A 19,500-nucleotide genomic window follows, 5' to 3' on the forward strand; every position below is an offset into this window, starting at 1 on the left:
TTTACAGTGTGGAAACAGGCCCTTCGGCCCAACAAGTCCACACCGACCCGCCGAAGCGCAAACCACCCATACCCCTACATTTACCCCTTACCTAACACTACGGACAATTTAGCATGGCCAATTCACCTGACCTGCACATCTTTGGAACTGTGTGAGGAAACCGGAGCACCCGGAGGAAACCCACGCAGACACGGGGAGAATGTGCAAACTCCACACAGTCAGTCGCCTGAGGCAGGAATTGAACCCGGGTCTCTAGCGCTGTGAGGCAGCAGTGCTAACCACTGTGCCACCGTGCCGCCCACTGTGGCAATCAATTAGAACATTGACAGAAATGGACGCCTGGTATTTTTGTAAGAGCCGTATCCCACATGTTAAAATTGAAAATAAGTGCCTAGTTTCAGCGAAAGAACCTTAGTATACCTCAACTTTATTTAAACAATTACAGCACCAAATATGATGCTATGTTTAACTACTGCCATTTCACTGTATTCCTCTTCCGTGTACAGGTTAGTTTAACAGTTTTATCCTTATTTATGTTTCAAGTATTGTTGGCAAAACACATACTTTGTTAAAACTTTGTCATTCGAACAAAGATTGTTGGTTAACTGTCAACCATGATTAACTGGTATATTCACCATAGCAATAGAGTCTGCCAATCAGAGTCGACTTGCCAACCAATCAGCACTCTCCTCTCATACAGTATCAACATTGTTTTCTGTTTATTTTGGCAAAGATTTTCTGTGAATTCTGTTGATGAGCTTCAACAAAATGTGTTTTTTTTTATCAGTTGTGCTCAAGTTCTGCACCAACACATGAATGTTTCTAACCCTGTTAGAAACTGACAATTCAAATGATAGGTCTCAATGTTTTCCATCCTTTCCTCGCCTCATATCTGAGTCTGGTGGAGATGGATAGATAAAGATTATTTACTCGTCAACAAATCTATTAACAACACAATCAACCTCCAGGATAAAAGAAAGCAAAATACATTGAATTTTGTCTCTCATCATGAAACAGATAGTTAAACAATTTATGTCCATGTACAACAAGACCTGGGAATATTCACGCTGGCAAAGCCAAGAAACATTTATATCAGCAACGATGATGTCCAACATGAAAGAAGCAAACTTTTTCCCATTCCACATACCATCATTCCTCTCCATCAACATCCCTAGGGTTCTCATTAATAGAAAGTGAACTGAACCAGCCCTCTAAATACTGTGATCACAAAAGCTAGTCAGAGACTAGCAACTTTGTGGGAGGCAACCAGCATCTTGTCTCTCTGATTCCAGGCCACCATCTACAAGGCACAAGTCAGGATCGTGATGCAAGACTCCCCATTTGCCTGGATGCGTGAATGCTCCACCAACAATTGAGGAAGCTCAAGACCATTCAACTGCCTGGGGAGATGATGGCCTTGTGATATTATCATAGAACCTAGAACATAGAACAGGACAGCACAGGAACAGGCCCTTTGGCCCACAATGTTGTGCCAAACATGATGCCAAATTAAATTAACCTCTTCTGCCTGTTCTCGGTCCATATCGCTCCATTCCTTGCATCACTGGACTGTTAATTCAGAGACCCAGGCAAAGTTCTGGTTTCCAATCTTGCTATGGCAGACAGTACAGTTTGAATTCATTAGAAGTCTAATGATGACAATAAAACCATTGGCAATTTTTGGGAAAAGTCCACCTGGTTCACTAACATGCTTTAGGGAAGGAAACTGCCATCCTTACCTGATGTGGCCTACATGTGACTCCAGACCCACAGCAATGGGATTAAATGTTAACTATCCACTTGGCAACCAGGGATGCGTCATAAATGATGGTCTAGCCAGAGACACCCACATCCCATGAATGAATAAAATAATATTTATTGAACTTGATTCCCAAAAATTCATTCCCCCATCACCACTCCTCCTGCCTCCCTCAGCCACACCAACAGCAACATCTACATACCTATAATGTTTACCATCTAGAAACATAAAACGTTGGAGAACCTCAGGCACCTACTATGGAGTGAGAAACAGGGTTAACATTTTGATTAGATTCCCTACAGTGTGGAAACAGGACCTTCGGCCTAACAAGTTCACACCGACCCTCCAAAGAGCAACCCATCCCCCGCTGATGAATGCACCTAACAATTGTCAATTTAACATGGCCAATTCACCTGACCTGCACATCTTTGGACTGTGTGAGGAAACTGGAGCACCCGGAGGAAACCCACGCAGACACGGGGAGAATGTGCAAACTCCACACGGACAGTTGCCCAAGGCTGGAATCGAAGCGGGGTCCCTGGTGCTGTGAGGCAGTAGTTCTAACCACTGAGCCACAGTGCCACCCTTGAGTTCCATTACTTTTCTTCAGACTCACTCCGCGTATGATCTACAGCCTTCGTGGTATTTTGCTCTTTGCACCACTTATAAGATGCACTGAATCAACGTGCTGGGGTCCTTTGAGGAACCTCTAGAATTGGAAGGACAAGGACAGTAGACACATGGGTACACCCCTACCCACTGCAGGTGCCCCTGCAACTCATTCACCACCCTGAGTTGAATCCTTCTTGCCATTCCTTCACTGTCACTAGGTGAAAGACTGGCACTGCCTCAACAGATATTATGGGTGTGCACACATCCCATTGTCTGCAACAGTACAATGGCAGCTGACTATCACCTTCTCAAGGGCAATTAGGGGTGACAGCAAATGCCAGCACTTAATGAAATATTCTGAATAAACACCCCCTGTGACCAGTTAAAATGGAACTGTATGATCAGATACCCCAGACAAGTGTCCAGGTTTGATGATGCATTTTGACACAGACCAAAAATATATAAAACTAATACCTTTTGGGATTGCTGGGCTCTTTCAAATTCATATCCCTTGACAGTACAAGTCGATTTTATGAATCAGTGTTTCAAATGATGGGAACATATGTCAGGGATGTATAAACAGTGGTTCCAACATGAACTGCCACCCAGTAAAATTAAACACCGAGCAAGTCGTGTTTTGTGTGTTATCTCCTGTTTCAGAATCCCCAATGTTTACTTCCCATGTGTGAAACCTTGGCTTCATGTATCAAACCAATGCCGACTGTTTTCAGTCGGAATAATGCAAAGTATTATTTTATTTCAAAACTACACAGGGACCGACAGCTAGATATTTATGATTGGGCAAACCTGTAACCAAAATTAAAGTTAAGGTCACAAGACGACCCTCTCCATCATCTGATATGATAAACAACAAGCGATGGAAGACACCAAGCTAACTCCTGATTTTTTTCACATTAGATTCCCTACAGTGTGGAAACAGACCATTTTGCCCAACAGGTCCACACAGATCCTCTGAAGATTAACCCACCCAGACCCATTTCCCTCTGACTAATGCACCTAGCACTAGGTGACAATTTAGCATGGCCAATTCACCTGACCAGCAGATCTTTGGATTGTGGGAGGAAACCCACACAGGCATAGGGAGAATGTGCAAACACCACACAGACAGTCGCCAGAGGCAGGAATCAAACCTGGGCCCCTGGCGCTGTGAGGCATCAGTGCTAACCACTGAGGTACAGTGCTGCCCTACTCTGATCTTATGAGATACCATCAGAAATCAGACGACACCAGGTTATAGTTCAACAGGTTTATTGGAAATCACAAGCTTTCGGAAATCACAAGCTCAGGTCCACCTGATGAAGGAGCAGCACTCCAAAAACTTGTAATTTAAAATAAATCCCGTCAGGACTCTAACCTGGTGTCGTGTGACTTTGGAATCTGTCCACCCCAGTCCAACACTGGCACCTCCACATCATGTGATAAATTCCAGGTGCAATGACTCATTCTCCATATCTCACTCCAACAGTGAAATGCAGTTCCCTCAACAACACAGCAAGGCCAAAAGGGATTTCTGCAAATCTCCATGACTGCTACCTCCCCAAAACATTTCACCCCATAGTTAACCACAAGGATCAGATCACAAATCAGTTAAGTAGTTGTTCACAAAATGTGACAACCAGAGCAGCCTTCTTGATGGTCAGCACTTTTCAAAGCCAACAGCAAGCCTGGCTGCAGCAGAGTGCTTGAGCTCATTTTTGATTTTAAAAGTTTAATAGCTCAGGTACCTATGGGAAACACTTCACATTAAAAGCTGCAAGAGATAATGGGAACAAATTGGTTATTTGTATTGTCTTGATGGATTATTTAAATTTTTGAAAGTTGGTGCAAAACAACCCCAGAAATTCGCAATTTGCAATCCATAAAAGTATCCTTGGCCACTAAAATATCTTTATCTCTCTTAAGGTCCTCACATATCCAATCATAGAGAGTTAGGAGAACTGCTCAGGGAGACTAAATGTGCCCTCGTCCCTCTCAGGTAGCCTCTGTTCAATACTTCCCTCGAATCAACCATAACTATTTGTTGACCTTAGATACTAACAGTGCCCATTGACAACTATTCATCCTCCGAGCCAGATTGTTATCTGATGCTTTGTCTGGCCAACTATTCTTTTCTCTCTTTGGACACTATCCTCACCTCTTGTTTACCCCTTACCTTCTCCCCCTACCCTATCTCCTGCATATAAACTGACATTTTCCTTGCTACCATCAGCTCTAAGGAAGGGTCACTCAACTTGAAATCATTTTCATAGAATAGAATCCTTGCGGTATGGCAACAGGCCATATGGCCCGACAAGTCCACACGACCCTTTGAACTCATCCAGACCCATTGCCCTACCCTATTATTCTACATTTACCCTTGAGTAGTACGCCTAACCTACACATCCCTGGACACTATGGGCCAATTTAACCAATCCACCCTAACCTGCACATCTTTGGACTGTGGGAGGAAACCGGAGCACCCGGAGGAAGCCCACGCAGACACGGGGAGAATGTGCAAACTCCGCACAGAGGAGCTGAGGCTTGAATCAAATCCAGGTCCCTGGCGCTGTGAGGCAGCAGTGCTAACCACTGAGGCGCATTAACACTGATTTCTTCCCACAGATGCTGCAAGACTTGCTGAGCTTTTCCAGCAATTTCTATATTTGCTGATCTTGCTTTTTGTAGACCTTGTTTGCGGCTGTAACCTTGTATTCCTCGCTCTGTTCTATCACTCTATGACATTTGTTTGCTATGATCTTCCTGTACTGCACACAAAACAAAACTCTTCACTGTACATAGGTACATAGGACAATAATTTTAAAAAGTCAAAATTATTTGGGTGCAGGCCTGGAGTGTTTCTTAATGCACATGGTGGCCATTTTCTCAATTTGTTTAAAATCTAGAACAGCATCAATACGTAAAATTACCCACACCGATAGAGCCACGGAGTCAGACAGCACGGAAACAGACCTTTCAGTCCAAACCAAACATAATCCCAAACTGTCTACTTTGGATTCCAGCATTTCAGCTTTTTTGTCTCTAGTGATAATCACGGAAACAGCCCCTTCGGTCCAACCAGTCCATGCCGAACATAATCCCAAACTAAACTAGTCCCGCCTGCCTGCTCCTGGCCCTTATCCCTCCAAACCTTTCCTATTCATGTACTTATCCAAATGTCTTTTAAACATTGTAACTGTGCCCACATCCACCACTTCCTCAGCAAGTTAATTCCATATATGAACCACTCTCTGTGTCAAAACATTGATACTCATGTCTTTTTTAAATCTCTCCCCTCTTATCTTGAAAATGTGCCCCTTAGTCTTGAAATCCCCATCCTAGGGAAAAGCCAACTACCATTAACCCTAACCATGCCCCTCATGATTTTATAAACCTGTAAAAGATCACCCTCTCAACCTCCTATGCACCAGCGAGAAAAGTCCCAGCTCAAACCTTCCATACCCGGCAACATCCTGGTAAATCTCTTCTGAGCTGAATAATATCTTTACCCAAATTATGTCTTACAGTCATAGAGGCATAGAGCTTTACAGCATGTAAACAGATCCTTTGGTCCAACCTGTCCATGCTGACCAGATATCCCAACCCAATCTCATCCCACCTGCCAGCACCCGGCCCATATCCCTCCAAATCCTTCCTATTCATATACCCATCCAAATGCCTTTTAAGTGCCTCACAAACCTTATTGGTGCCTCACAAACCTTATTGAATTCTTTGAGAAGGTGACTAAGGAGGTAGACGAGGGTAAAGCAGTAGATGTGGTGTATATGGATTTTAGTAAGGTGTTTGATAAGGTTCCCCATGGTAGGCTACTGCAAAAAATACGGAGGTATGGCAGTGAGAGTGAGTTGGAGGTTTGGATTAGGAGTTGGCTGGCTGGAAGAAGACAGAGGGTAGTAGTTGATGGTAAAGGTTCATCTTGGAGTGCAGTTACTAGCGGTGTTCCGCAAGGATCTGTTTTGGGACCATTGCTGTTTGTCATTTTTATAAATGACCTGGAGGAGGGGCTAGAAGATTTGGTGAGCAAGTTTGCAGATGATATGAAAGTTGGTGGAGTTGTTGACAGTGAGGAAGGATGTGTCAGGTTACAGCAGGATATAGATAAGTTGCAGAGCTGGGCAGAAAGGTGGCAAATGGAGTTCAATGTAGGTAAGTGTGAGGTGATTCACTTTGGTAAGAGTAACAAAAAGATGGGGTACTGGGCTAATGGTCGGATACTTGGTAGTGTGGATGAGCAGAGGGATCTTGGTGTCCATGTACACAGATCTCTGAAAGTTGCCACCCAGGTAAATAGTGCAGTAATGAAGGCATATGGCGTACTGGCTTTTATTGGTAGAGGAATTGAGTTCCGGAGCCCTGAGGTCATGTTGCAGTTGTATAAGACTCTGGTGCGGCCGCATCTGGAATATTGTGTGCAGTTTTGGTCGCCATACTATAGGAAGGATGTGGAGGCACTGGAACGGGTGCAGAGGAGGTTTACCAGGATGTTGCCTGGTATGGTAGGAAGATCGTATGAGGAAAGGCTGAGGCACTTGGGGCTGTTTTCATTGGCGAAAAGAAGGTTTAGGGGTGACTTGATAGAGGTGTACAAGATGATTAGGGGTTTAGATAGGGTTGACCATGAGAACCTTTTTCCATGTATGGAGTCAGCTATTACGAGGGGGCATAGCTTTAAATTAAGGGGTGGTAGGTATAGGACAGATGTTAGGGGTAGATTCTTTACTCAGCGAGTCGTGAGTTCATGGAATGCCCTGCCAGTAGCAGTGGTGGACTCTCCCTCTTTATGGGCATTTAAACGGGCATTGGATAGGCATATGGAGGATAGTGGGCTAGTGTAGGTTAGGTGGGCTTGGATCGGCGCAACATCGAGGGCCAAAGGGCCTGTACTGTGCTGTATTTTTCTATGTTTTAAATGCTGTAATTGTACCAGCCTCCACCACTTCCTCTGGCAGCTCATTTCATACACGTGCTACCCTCTGCTTTAAAAAGTTGCCTCTTAGGTCTTTTTTATATCTTTCCCCTCTCACCCTAAATCTATGCCCTCTAGTTCTGGACTCCTCCACGCCAGGGAAAAGATGTTGTCTATTTACCCTATCCATGCCCCCAATAATTTTGTAAACCGCTATAAGGTCACCCCTCAGCCTCCGACACTCCAGGGAAAACAGCCCCAACCTATTCAACCTGTCCCTGTAGCTCAAATCCTCCAACTCTGGCAACATCCTTGTAGATCTTTTCTGAACCCTTTCAAGTTTCACAACATCCTTCCATCTTCCTTTGAGTAGATTCACAATAAATTGTTCGACCGAAGGTTCACAGTGTATGAAAATGCCAGAAACTTTATGAATCATTACGTTGCGAAACAGACTTGTTGGAAGTTTATGAAGTCGCTTCTTTGAATTTCCATCTCCTCCCTGTTTTATTTCAACCCTGGACTAAACAGCAATGTCAGCCAAGTCGATACATGGGTGGCCTGACATACCTCTGCCCAGAATGCTTGCAAGAGGAGCCAGGTAGTAACTCACACTCTGGATTTTATTTCCTTTTCCAAGGAGCAAGTTGGGCGTCTTGCCACTAATACGAGCAAGCAGTGGGACGGGGAAGGGAGGGAAGAATTGTAGCCACAGACCTGTATGCTGATGTTGCAGCTTCCTTCTCTCGTAAGGCAAACCGACCATTAATGACAGCGATACTTGTAAAGACTCCCTCTGTACAGCATTTCTTTTCAATCACATTTACATAGCATCATTAATGCCAAGAATATCCCAGGCACTTCCTTGGAGTGCAACCATAAATGAAAGGGCACATAGCCAGAACTGAATATGTTAAGATGACAAAAAGCAAGGTTTGAAAGAGTTTGCAACTTTCCAGAAATTTTGAACTTACACTCGTCATGCTCATACACTTCTTTATTTTAGGTTAGACTCCCTACAGCACGGAAACAGGCCCTTTGGCCCAACAAGTCCACACTGACCCTCCGAAAAGTAACACACCCAGACCCATTCCCCTTATACCGTGGGCAATTTCCCATGGCCAATTCACCTGACCAGCACATCTGTGGATTGTGGGAGCAAACCCACACAGAATGTGCGAACTCCACAAAGACAGTTGCCCGAGGGTGGGATCGAACCTGGGTTCGAGGCACTGTGAGGCAGCAGCCTTAATCACTGAGCCACCATGCCACATTAAAACTTTGAAAAGATCTTCCCCAGTCAGTAAAAATGCCCACACGATAACATAGTCAGTGTCGAAATGGCCACAACTCCTTTTCTGCACCAATAGGTTTGAGTTATAAAGAAAGGCTGGATAGGCTGGGACTTCTTTCACAGGAGGTTGAGAGGAGACCTTATAGAAGTTTATAAAATAATGAAGGGTATAGATAGAGTCGATGGTGGTTGACTTTTCCCCAAATGGGGAATTTCAAGACCGGAGGCACATTTTTAAGGTGAGAGGAGAGAGATTTGAAAAAGACATGAGGCAATTATTTTACATAGAGGGTGGTTCGCATGTGGAATAAACTTCCTGAGGAAGTGGTGGATGCAGGTACAATTACAACGTTTGAAAGATATTTGGATAAGTACATGGATAGGAAAGGTTTGGAGGGATATGGGCCAGGAGCAGCCAAGTGGGACTAGTGTAGTTTGGGATTATATTCAGCATGGACTGTTTGGGCCGAAAGGTCTGTTTCCGTGCTGGAAGACTCTATGACAGAGAACTTGATTGGACTCCAAAAGACAGGGGGGAGTCACAAAGAGGGAATGAGTAACACATGCAATTTGTTTTTACTTTTCTTTTACATTCTCCTATGATCTTAACATGAGAGCCTGTAAAAATCAAATTTGCCTGATGTTGCTGATCTCATAAAACTCTTTGCATCGCTATGACATAAAAGCTCATTGTACTGTAAAGGTGGTTATGGAAAGCAGGAACCAAACTTCAGTCCCAGTGGCACACATTCTCCATCAACCTAGGTTTGACTCTGCCAGTTAAGTGTAACAATTGACAGAATGCCAACGAGTAAACGTTCACTCCACAAACAGCAGTTACAATCTACAGGAGAACATAACACAGTGTAACAAAATCCAAATGAACAAAAAGCCATCGCCATTCCTCCCTGAGGCCTTAAACACATAGATTTACTTCTCAGGAGGTTTCTCAGTGCAAGAATATCTGAGTTAAGTGATTGTCACTTTGCCAAATGATAACCTTAAAATAGGTACTTATCATTATTGCAGCCTCAAGCTAAATGCTGGTGAGGAATGAATGGAAAAATGACTATGTGTGAAATGTGGTTGTATGTAGAGGTGAAAGAGAAAACTTTGCATATCTAAGTTCAGAAAATACCAATACTCAATGCAAATACACATTAACTGGTTCATCGTGTATTCAGTGCCAAACATGTAGCAGGGTATTTGTTTGGGAGAACGATTAACTCCATATGTAGGGTTTTACAAACACTGCAGCAATATCTGGAATCAACTTGCGTTTAAAATAAATGGAATTCACCATCTTCATCTTTTTGAAACATTCAGATGGACCCAGGAGCTCCATGATTTCTGGATGGCCAAGTAGTTAAATAAACAAAGTACTCGAATAAGCACGTTCTTAATGAGACGGCAGACCAACCAACACGCCACAAACATGGCACTGACTGACCAGTCAAACAAACGTCTTGCAAACACTATTTCCTTCCACTGCACAATCCAATTTTATAAACTAGGTTAACTCCATCAGATAATGTGCATTCAAAGCTGTGAGTGTGAATAAGTATAAGTTGAATGAAGAATACTTAAGTTTAAAAGAAAACATTATCTCTTGGTTACTTACAGCCGGGAGAGCTTGGGGGTGCCTTGGAAGAGAAGCTCAGGAAGTACCTGGAGTTTATTCTTGTTGAGCCTCCTGTAGGAAAACACCAAACAAACACCATCAGAAATCGATGCATTGCACCTAGAGCTGGTGCAGGATCAGTGACAACTCCGATTCACTGTGTTCAAAACATCAAAACTATCTGCTTATGTTGGGCATCCTGACAGAGATCGATCAGTCCAGTGCTGCAGAACATCCTTCACTGTAACAGTAAGGGCAGCACGGTGGCTCAGTGGTTAGCACTGCAGCCTCCCAGCACCAGGGACCTGGGTTCGATTCCAGCCTCGGGCGATTGCGTGAAGTTTACACACCCTCCCCGTGTCTGCGTGGGTTTCGCCTGGGTGGTCTTGTTTCCTCCCACAGTCCAAAGATGTGCAGATCAGGTGAATTGGCCATTCTCAATTGTCCCATAGTGTTAGGTGCATTAGTCAGAGAGAAATAGGTTTGGGTCAGTTACTCTTTGGAGGGTCGGTGTGGACTTGTGGGGCCGAAGGGCCTGTTTCCACACTGCAGGGAATCTAATCTAATCAAAAAAATGAAGTTGCAGTTCAATCTGTTGTACATACAACACACCGCAGCAAGCCCACACCAGCTTATAGACTTTTTTTATTCATTCACAGGAAGAGGGCATCACTGGCTTGGCCAACATCTATTCCCAACTCAGAGCAGGGTCAAGAGTCAACCACATTGGGTTCACATCATCCAGACCAGATAGGGTCCATAAAGGACGTAAGTGAAATAGATCTGTTTTTCCAATAATCAACAATGGTTTCATGGTTATCATTAGACTTCTGTAGTGATAGGAATGGGATTGGCCTGGTAGATCTCATTGAGTATGAGATCCCTCATTGGAGTGTTAACCTGAGCCAATCAGGGAGCTCTGGGGAGGAGTCTCAGGGGTTCTTCTCACTCTTGGGACTGGCTCTGAGCTGGTCAGGGCCCATGTACTGTGCATGTGTGAATAAAGGGTGACTGGGGGCTGGGATACCAGCCTCCGTGGAGTTATTTCAATTTTAATCACACATTTTTTAAAATTCAATTCAAATTCCACCATGTGCCATCGCAGGGTTCAAACCCAGGTCCCCGGAAAACTATCTGAGCTCCTGTCCAGCGATGGGCTGTCACCTCTCCCAGCTTAACACAAAGGAAGTCGGAGTGTTAAAGTAATGTAATCAGCCACAGTCCCATGCAGTTGCCTTGGAGACATGATTCCAACACCATCACAGCAGTTGCTGGAATTTAACTTCTTAAAAAGTCAAGTCTCAGAAATGCTCAAATGATAGGCTTTTTTTTAAACATCCTCTGGTTCACCCACTCCCTTTAGGGAAGCAAGTGTGCCATCCTTACCTTTGGCTTGAGACCCACAGCAATGTGGCTGATTCTTAGCTGCCTCTGGACAATGAGGGATGGGCAATAATTGCTGGCCATGCTGGCCATAGACATGTTATGTATAGTCGAAGCATGTGGTGCTGGAAAAGCACAGCCAGTCCAACAACACCTGAGGAGCAATGGGAATTCCTGATGAAGGGCTTATGGCCAAAACATCAATTCTCTTGCTCCTCGGATGCTGCCTGACCTGCTGTGTTTTTCCAGCACCACACTCTTCCACTCTGACCTCCAGCATCTGCAGTCCTCACTTTCTCCAAGTTATGTATAATCCCAGGAATGATTTTTTTTATTTAACATTTCAATCCAAACTGACTGTGTCAGGAGAGCTGAGGGTGGGCAAAGAAGCAGACACACCTACAGTGGTTGATTAGATTTGTCTGATCACAGATCCATGCACCGAGCTTGATTGCTTGCCCTGGTGGGTAGAGCAAGTGAGTCATGAATCTGACATGACTTTCAGAGAGAAAACTGCAGACAGAGACTGTTATATTATGGTATAGATTCCTGACCAAACTGACTTAGACCTCTAAGCTCACTAATTCCCTTTAGGGCAGAGAACTTCCATCTTTACCTGGTCTGGCCTACATGTGACTCCAGACCGACAGCAATGTGGTTGACTCTTAATTGCAATTGAGGATGCACAATAAATGCTGGCCCGGGCAGCGATGCTCACATCCCGTGAAAGATAATGATATTCAAATATCAGACATTCTTATACAAGGATAGTTCCCTTGCTTTTAGGCTCTTTCTCTGTTTAATGCCGTCAGTCCATTCTGTGTCCAGTAACATCAATATGTGTAGGACCCAGATTACATGTTTTTGTAGTAGTCCTGCAAAACTTCAGTGATATAAATTAACTGTTGAGATATTTGACTGAACAGAACCCAACTACCTGTGATATATGTTATATCGGCTAACGTATGTAAATCAGAAACAAAAACAGACACTGCTGGGAAAGCTCAGCAGGTCTGGCAGCATCTGTGAAGAGAAATCAGAGTTAACATTTCGGGTCCGGTGACCCTTCCTCAGAATGCTAACTCTGATTTCTCTCCACAGACGCTGCTGAGCTTTTTCCAGAAACTTCCTGATTTAAAGGATCCGCAGTTCTTTCGGTTTTTATTTAGCGTATAAAGCCACAAGTGACATCAGAGATTACGACGACATGTAGATTGAAAATTCCGTACACTTCCGATATATTTGAAATCAGGAAATGAACTTTGAGTTCTGGACCATCTCTGCATAAACAAGATAGACAGCAACTCAATTTAAAGATAACAATAGGTTATTTTAGAAACAGGCCGTTTGGCCCAAGAAGTTCACACTGAACCTTTGACGAGTAACCCAACCATACCCATTCCCTCACCCTATTACACAACATTTACCCCTGACTAATGCACCTAATCTACACATGCCTGAACACAATGGGGCAATTTAGCATGGCCAATCCACCTAACCTGTACATCTTTGGATTGTGGGAGGAAACCAGAGCACCCGGAGGAAACCCGCACAGACACACAGTTTCAACTTTCAACTACACCACTTTCAGCATTCTCAGATACAAGCATTGGACAACCGCTCAGAATTAGAGAAACTCAATCAAACTTTCTCAACAGAAAAGGATGATTTTCAGCAGTGCAGATTTCAACATCTGATGCAGAGTGTGCAGCGTTTGGTTTACAGGATTCTCACTCTCAGTACACCTTTTAGTAGTTGCAAAGCATTATTTCTGCAGCTTTTAGTTGTTCTGACAACATGTAGAATTCTGCTGCAAATTAAATAGATCAACATCATTGGATACATTAGAAAGTCTGTTGCTGCAACAAACAGGGTACTGGTGATGCATGACCCTTAGTGGAGACACTCGGAAACAAGGTTCTGCCTCTGATAATCCAGTCGCCTCACATAGCTGCACTCAGCAATACCTTCCAGTCAGCACCATGTGCTACTGACTGAGTGCACTGATAATAGAGTGAATACAGAAGGGTGGCATGGTGGTTCAGTGGTTAGCGCTGCTGCCTCACAGTGCAAGGGTCCTGGGTTCAATTCCACCCTCAGGCAACTGTCTATATGGAGCGTCCCATGTCTACATGGGTTTTATCCCACAGTCTGAAGATGTGCAGGCTCGGTGTATTAGCCATGAGAAATGCAGCGTTACAGGAATAGGATAGGGGGTGGGTCTGGGTGGAATGCTGTTCAGTGGGTTAATGTTAATATGATGGGCTGAATGGCCTGCTTCCACACTGTGGGGATTCCACAATAACTGCACCAAAATCAGTTCCAGTGAGTTGTGCTTAGTTTTGGGGATCAAATGGGCATTGTGTGTCGTTCACATGCGTCTTACAGAATACAGGCAGGGTCCCTATCTTGCTCCTTACAGGCGATCTCAGGATTTCGGCAGAGTGACCCACTTTGTTCATTGGCTGCTCAGGTGTGGCCAAATACACTAACAAATTATACAGCTCAGCTGCATCTCTCAAAGGCAAGATCAGCTGTGACTGACAGACTGCATTGTTCAAAAGTCAATAAATGGCTGTCCACAAGAGAGTACAGAAGCTGTGGTTTTCTCATTTATTGATTGATTTATTGTCATGTGTAACGAGATAAGCATTGTTTACGAGCAGATCATAGTCAGCAAGGACATACAGATCAGACAGACTTAGACAGAGGCTTACAAGTTACACTGCACAGGGCGTGCGCGAGGTGAGATCAACATGATCAAGGTCAGCATTATTTGAAGTTAGAGAGTCCATCCATCAGTATAATAACGGCTGGGAAGAAGCTGTTCCAGAACCTGTTGGTGCGTGTGTTCAGGTTTCTGTATCTTCTGTCTGACGGAAGAGGTTGTAGGAGAGCAACACCGGGGTGGGAGGAGTCTTTGGTTTTGGCAGCCTTTCCATGGCAGCGAGCCGTGTAAATGGAGTCCATGCATGGAAGGCTGACTTCCGTGATGGTCTGGGCTGTGCACACTACCTTCTTTCATTTGGCTGACTTCCGTGATGGTCTGGGCTGTGCACACTACCTTCTTTCATTTCTTATGGTTCTGGACAGAGCAGTTGCCGTAACAGGCCGTTACGCCAGTATGCTCTTGATGGTGCATTGGAGGAAGTTGGTGAGGGTCCTTACGGATATGCTGAATTTCCTGAGCCGCCTGAGGAAGAAGACGTCTTGGTGGAGGGTCAGATATAAAATCAATGGGTTGTTAAGGCCTCCCAGATAACTATTCAGAAGGGTGTCAGAGATAATGTTCAACACCAGAAGTATAGCTCCAAGAATTCATTCTACATTTGTACCAAATAACGACCATCACCAACAAGGTGAAGGACAGTAACTTCTATTGACATTGAATCCTACTAACATTACAGAATATCCCACCTGACAACATTTTGATTGGGTTCCCATTGAAAAGAAACCTATCTGGTGTAGCCACATAAATAAGGAGGTGGTAAGGTCAGAGATTGAGAATTCTGTGATGTGTAACTCACTTAGTGACTCCCAAAGCCTGTCCCTGAATTACACAGTGAAAAGCAGGAGTGTAAGAAGCTCAATGGATCCAGGACAAAGTGACTTGTGTGAGTGTGTTAAGTTTCTCAGAGCAACGCACTAGTTTCTAACTGTGCAAGAGATCTCCTTACAAGACATCGAAAGTATCTCTGCAATTAAAAGGAATGTTTGCTGCATTCATGTTTATCCCACCTCCTGCACCTACTCTTTTTCCTCTGGACTGAGTCCATGTCAGGTTGAACCAATCAAGAGAGCACACTGAGCATTAGATCAGTTACCAGACTCACATAATCGAACACAGAACAAGTGAACACCACCATTGGCACCTCATCCACCACCTCAAACATTAATTCCCTGTGTTGTGCGGGGGTGATGTTTTCATTCCGCTGAACATATGTTCAGTTTGTTTTTGAAGTTTAAGAGGATGTTTGCTGGCAAAGAGCTCCAAAATTACAATTCCTTTCTCCCTCTCCGAAATGTACTCTCAGCATTTGTAAAGATATAAGACTTTACATCACATGGAATGCAACATCTAGTAGTTTCCTCCAATCCAGGACATGGAATGCCTCGCTGTAACTGCTTCAATGGTTTACATTTACACTGTACATGTTTCATGTCAAACATTTTGTGTTTCATACAGCCAGAGGCATTTTACACGGTTGTCAATTTCGCAATATATGCTGGCAGGAGTGCTATAATGGTCTTGCCCCATTGAGCCTGCTATTGAATGGCGTCATGATCTGCTGATTCATACCTCATTAGGTGCGTGTTTGTTAACCAATGCAATAAATGAGGCACTTTGCAATAAAATTAACTGCATCTTGGTACCTCTGGTAGCACCCAACTTTGTTCCCATTGTCTATTATTGGAAACAACACTGCAATGAAGTAGTCCCTACCGCGTCCCTTATAAAGCCTTTGCAACACAGTCTCCTTAAATGCAACAAAGACAGGTTGTTCATTTCAACACACGGTCTCTGGAAAATCTTTTCTTGTCTTACGATGCCACGAACCCAGAGGGCAACCCTGTGCATGCCTCCTGTCACGAGAAAAGGTCACTGAGTATATTTACACAAGAGACAGAGCCCCTTCGAGACCTCAGCTGGGAATAAATTTGTTTTTGCTTCAGGCTTCTGTGTGCTAATGAGGTGACACGTAATTACACCGAAATGAATCTCGTCTGCTTGCCTGCGTTTGCAGGAGACCAAAGCAGCGTTCCTGACGTCAGCCGAAGGAACAGTTCCTGTAAATTAAAGGAATGGTTACATTAGAGTGCCATTTGTGTGTCACTGGGATCTGCAGCTTTTCGCTCTCATTGATAAGGTCACCCCTGTAGGTCCCTTCCTTTGCTCACCTCGCACTAGAATGCGCATCAAAAGTGAACAAGGGAGTGGGCTAACTGTTCATCCAGCTTCGAGGCTGGCACTAATGTTTTCTTTTCATCGACAAAGATAGATACACGTTTCTGGGCATAACCAGCTCCCCAAATTTCCAATTTCCCTCATCTTGGAGAGTCCACCTTTTCACTTAGGGTGGCGAGTGTCTGGAACAGCTGCCAGAGGTAGTGATGGAAGCGACTCCAATTTTATCATTAAATTTAGATAGGTACATGGATATAGTAAGATATGGACCAAACTCAGGCAAAGGGTCTAGATTAAATTGTGAAAAGTGGGCAGCATAGCCGAGATGGGCCGAAGGGCCTGTTTCCATGCTGTGGACTTCAGTCACTCTATGACTCTAACAACGTCTTGAAGACCAACACAACGGCTACAGCCCATACTCTATGGTATTTCTTGTTACTTCAACATAGATCTATCAGTGCCCCTCCATCCAAGCATTACTCATCCATCTCCTCCCCAATCCCACTCCCCACCTTCACAACCTCTACACTCTCTTCAAAAGTACCTTTGGGACTTCCATTGCTCAGTAACCTTGCCATGAATTCATCTCCCTCACGCAGCACAATTAATAAAATGAAAAGCAAATGTTTACATATTCAGTTGAATATGCTCCTATTACTATTTGCCAAAAGGTAATAGACACTTCATTACAAAATATTAATTACTAATTACCCAAATATGAATTACTTCCAAGATATATATTCCACATTTGAAAGCAAATGTGACAAACAACATTTAAAAGGAGTGATAATCAGTTCAGTCAGACAATGGAGACAGAGAAAGGAAATTAGTCACTGCTCCAAATCCACTCATCGCTCCTTGTGATGAATGGGAATAGGAAGGCAGATGCCATTTGGAACTAATGGGGAGGGGAAGAACGTGCCAAGTGGAGGGCAAAGAAGAAGGAATGTGCCAGGTGTAATTCAAAGGTGACAAAATAAATGGAGGGGGGTGCCAGGGGAATTGGAAGGGCATTAGTGCCAGCTCAGCATGGGTGGCATGTGGCTCAGTGGTTAGCACTGCTGGCTCACAACACCAGGTTCCCAGGTTCAATTTCAGTCTTGGGCGACTGTCTGTGTGGAGTTTGCACATTCTCCCCGTGTCTGCGTGGGTTTCCTCCAGGTGCTCCGGTTTCCTCCCACAGTCTAAAGATGTGCAGGTCAGGTGAATTGACCATGCTAAATTGCCCATAGGTACATCAGTCAGAGAGAAATGGGTCTGGGTGGGTTGCTCTTCGGAGGGTCGGTGTGGACTTGTTGGGCCGAAGGGCCTGGTTCCACACTGTAGGGAATCTAATCTAAACTGGACAGGGATGGAGGACATGGTTGATGTGAATTAAAGGAGGTGAAAGAATAAGATCATAAGAAACAGGAAGCAAGAGCAGGTCTTTGGCCTCTCAAGTCCACTCTGTCATTCAACAGGACCATGATTGATCAGACATTCCTCATGTCCACTTTCCTGATCTTTTCCCCTAAGGCCCTGGTTCCTCGAATGATCAAGAATCTATATATCTTCATTTTAAATATCCACAAAGATTCTGTCCCCACAGCTGTCTGTGGCAACGAGTTGTAAAGACTCTCAGCTTTCCCAGAGAAGAAATTCCTCTTCATTTCACTGTTAAATTGGTGCCCCTTATTTCTAAGTCTGTGCCTTCTGATCCGAGACTCTCCGATGAGGGGAAGCATCCTCTCAGCATTTGCCCTGTCAAGCCCCTTAAGAATCCTGTATGTTTCAATGAGATCACCTCTCAGTCTTCTAAATTCCAAGGAATAGAGTCCCAACCTGTTAAATGTTTATTCATAAAACAATCCCAGAAAAGAAGTGGATAATAAACAGGATAATGGAATGGAGCAGGGTGGGGTTGAGATTTGGAAGAAGTCTTAGAGTCATAGAGATGTACAGCACGGAACAGACCCTTCGGTCCAACTCGTCCATGCCGACCAGATATCCTAAATTAATCTCGTCCCATTTGCCAGCACTTGGCCCATATCCCTCTAAACCCTTCATATACCCGTCCAGGTGCCTTTTAAATGCTGTAATTGTATCAGCCTTCACCATTTTCTCTGGCGCCTCATTCCATACACACACCACCCTCTGTGTGAAAAAGTTGCTGCTCACATCTCTTTTAAGTATTTCCCCTCTCACCTTAAACCTATGCCCTCTAGTTTTGGACTCGGCTACCCTGAGGAAAAGACCTTAACTATTCACCCTATCCATGCCCCTCATGATTTTGTAAACCTGCATAAGGTCACCCCTCAGCCTCCGACGCTCCAGGGAAAACAGCCCCAGCCTGTTCAGCCTCTCCCTGTAGATCACACCCTCCAACCCCGGCAACATCCTTGTAAACCTTTTCTGAACCCTTTCAAGTTTCAGAAAGTCTTTCATAAAAAGGGGACTGTTATTAATTTGCTCCCTACATCTCTAATTTTCATTTTCAACTGGCGAGCTTGTTGTCTATTATCTTGCTCAACATAGTCAGAGAGATGTACAGCACGGAAACAGACCCTTCAGTCCAACCCGTCCATGCTGACCAGATATCCTAACCTAATCTCGTCCCATTTGTCAGCACCCGGCCCATATCCCTCTAAACCCTTCCTATTCATATACCCATCCAGCTGCCTTTTAAATGTTGTAATTGTACCAGCCTCTACCAGTTCCACTGGCAGCTCATTCCATACACGCACCACCCTCTGTGTGAAAAGGTTGCCCTTTATGTCCCTTTTAAATTTTTCCCCTCTCACCCTAAACCTATACCCTCTAGTAGAAAGTGAGGACTGCAGATGCTGGAGATCAGAGTTGAGAGTGTGGTGCTGGAAAAGCGCAGCAGGTCAGGCAGCATCCGAGGAGCAGGAGAATTGACCTGATGAAGGGCTTATGCCCAAAACATCAATTCTCCTGCTCCTCGAACGCTGCCTGACCTGCTGTGCTTTTCCAGCACCGCACTGCCGACTCTTTGCCCTAT

The 19,500-nt window shown here is 44.3% G+C and overlaps 1 protein-coding gene across 1 annotated transcript in view; it reads right to left on the minus strand.

The window, feature by feature from the left end:
- The window catches only part of LOC122556810 (slit homolog 3 protein-like), a 685,608-nt gene that overhangs the window by 561,345 nt on the left and 104,763 nt on the right, over nucleotides 1–19,500 (minus strand). Inside the window, exon 4 of the mRNA XM_043704014.2 lies at nucleotides 10,211–10,282. Within this exon, the coding sequence (XP_043559949.2) occupies nucleotides 10,211–10,282 (72 nt within the window). The remainder of the gene's footprint in view (nucleotides 1–10,210; nucleotides 10,283–19,500) is intronic.

Source organism: Chiloscyllium plagiosum, unplaced genomic scaffold, assembly GCF_037043375.1.
Source record: "Chiloscyllium plagiosum isolate Xiang-an unplaced genomic scaffold, Cpla_swu_hap1 HiC_scaffold_16, whole genome shotgun sequence".
In the NCBI taxonomy this organism is placed as follows: Eukaryota; Metazoa; Chordata; class Chondrichthyes; order Orectolobiformes; family Hemiscylliidae; genus Chiloscyllium; species Chiloscyllium plagiosum.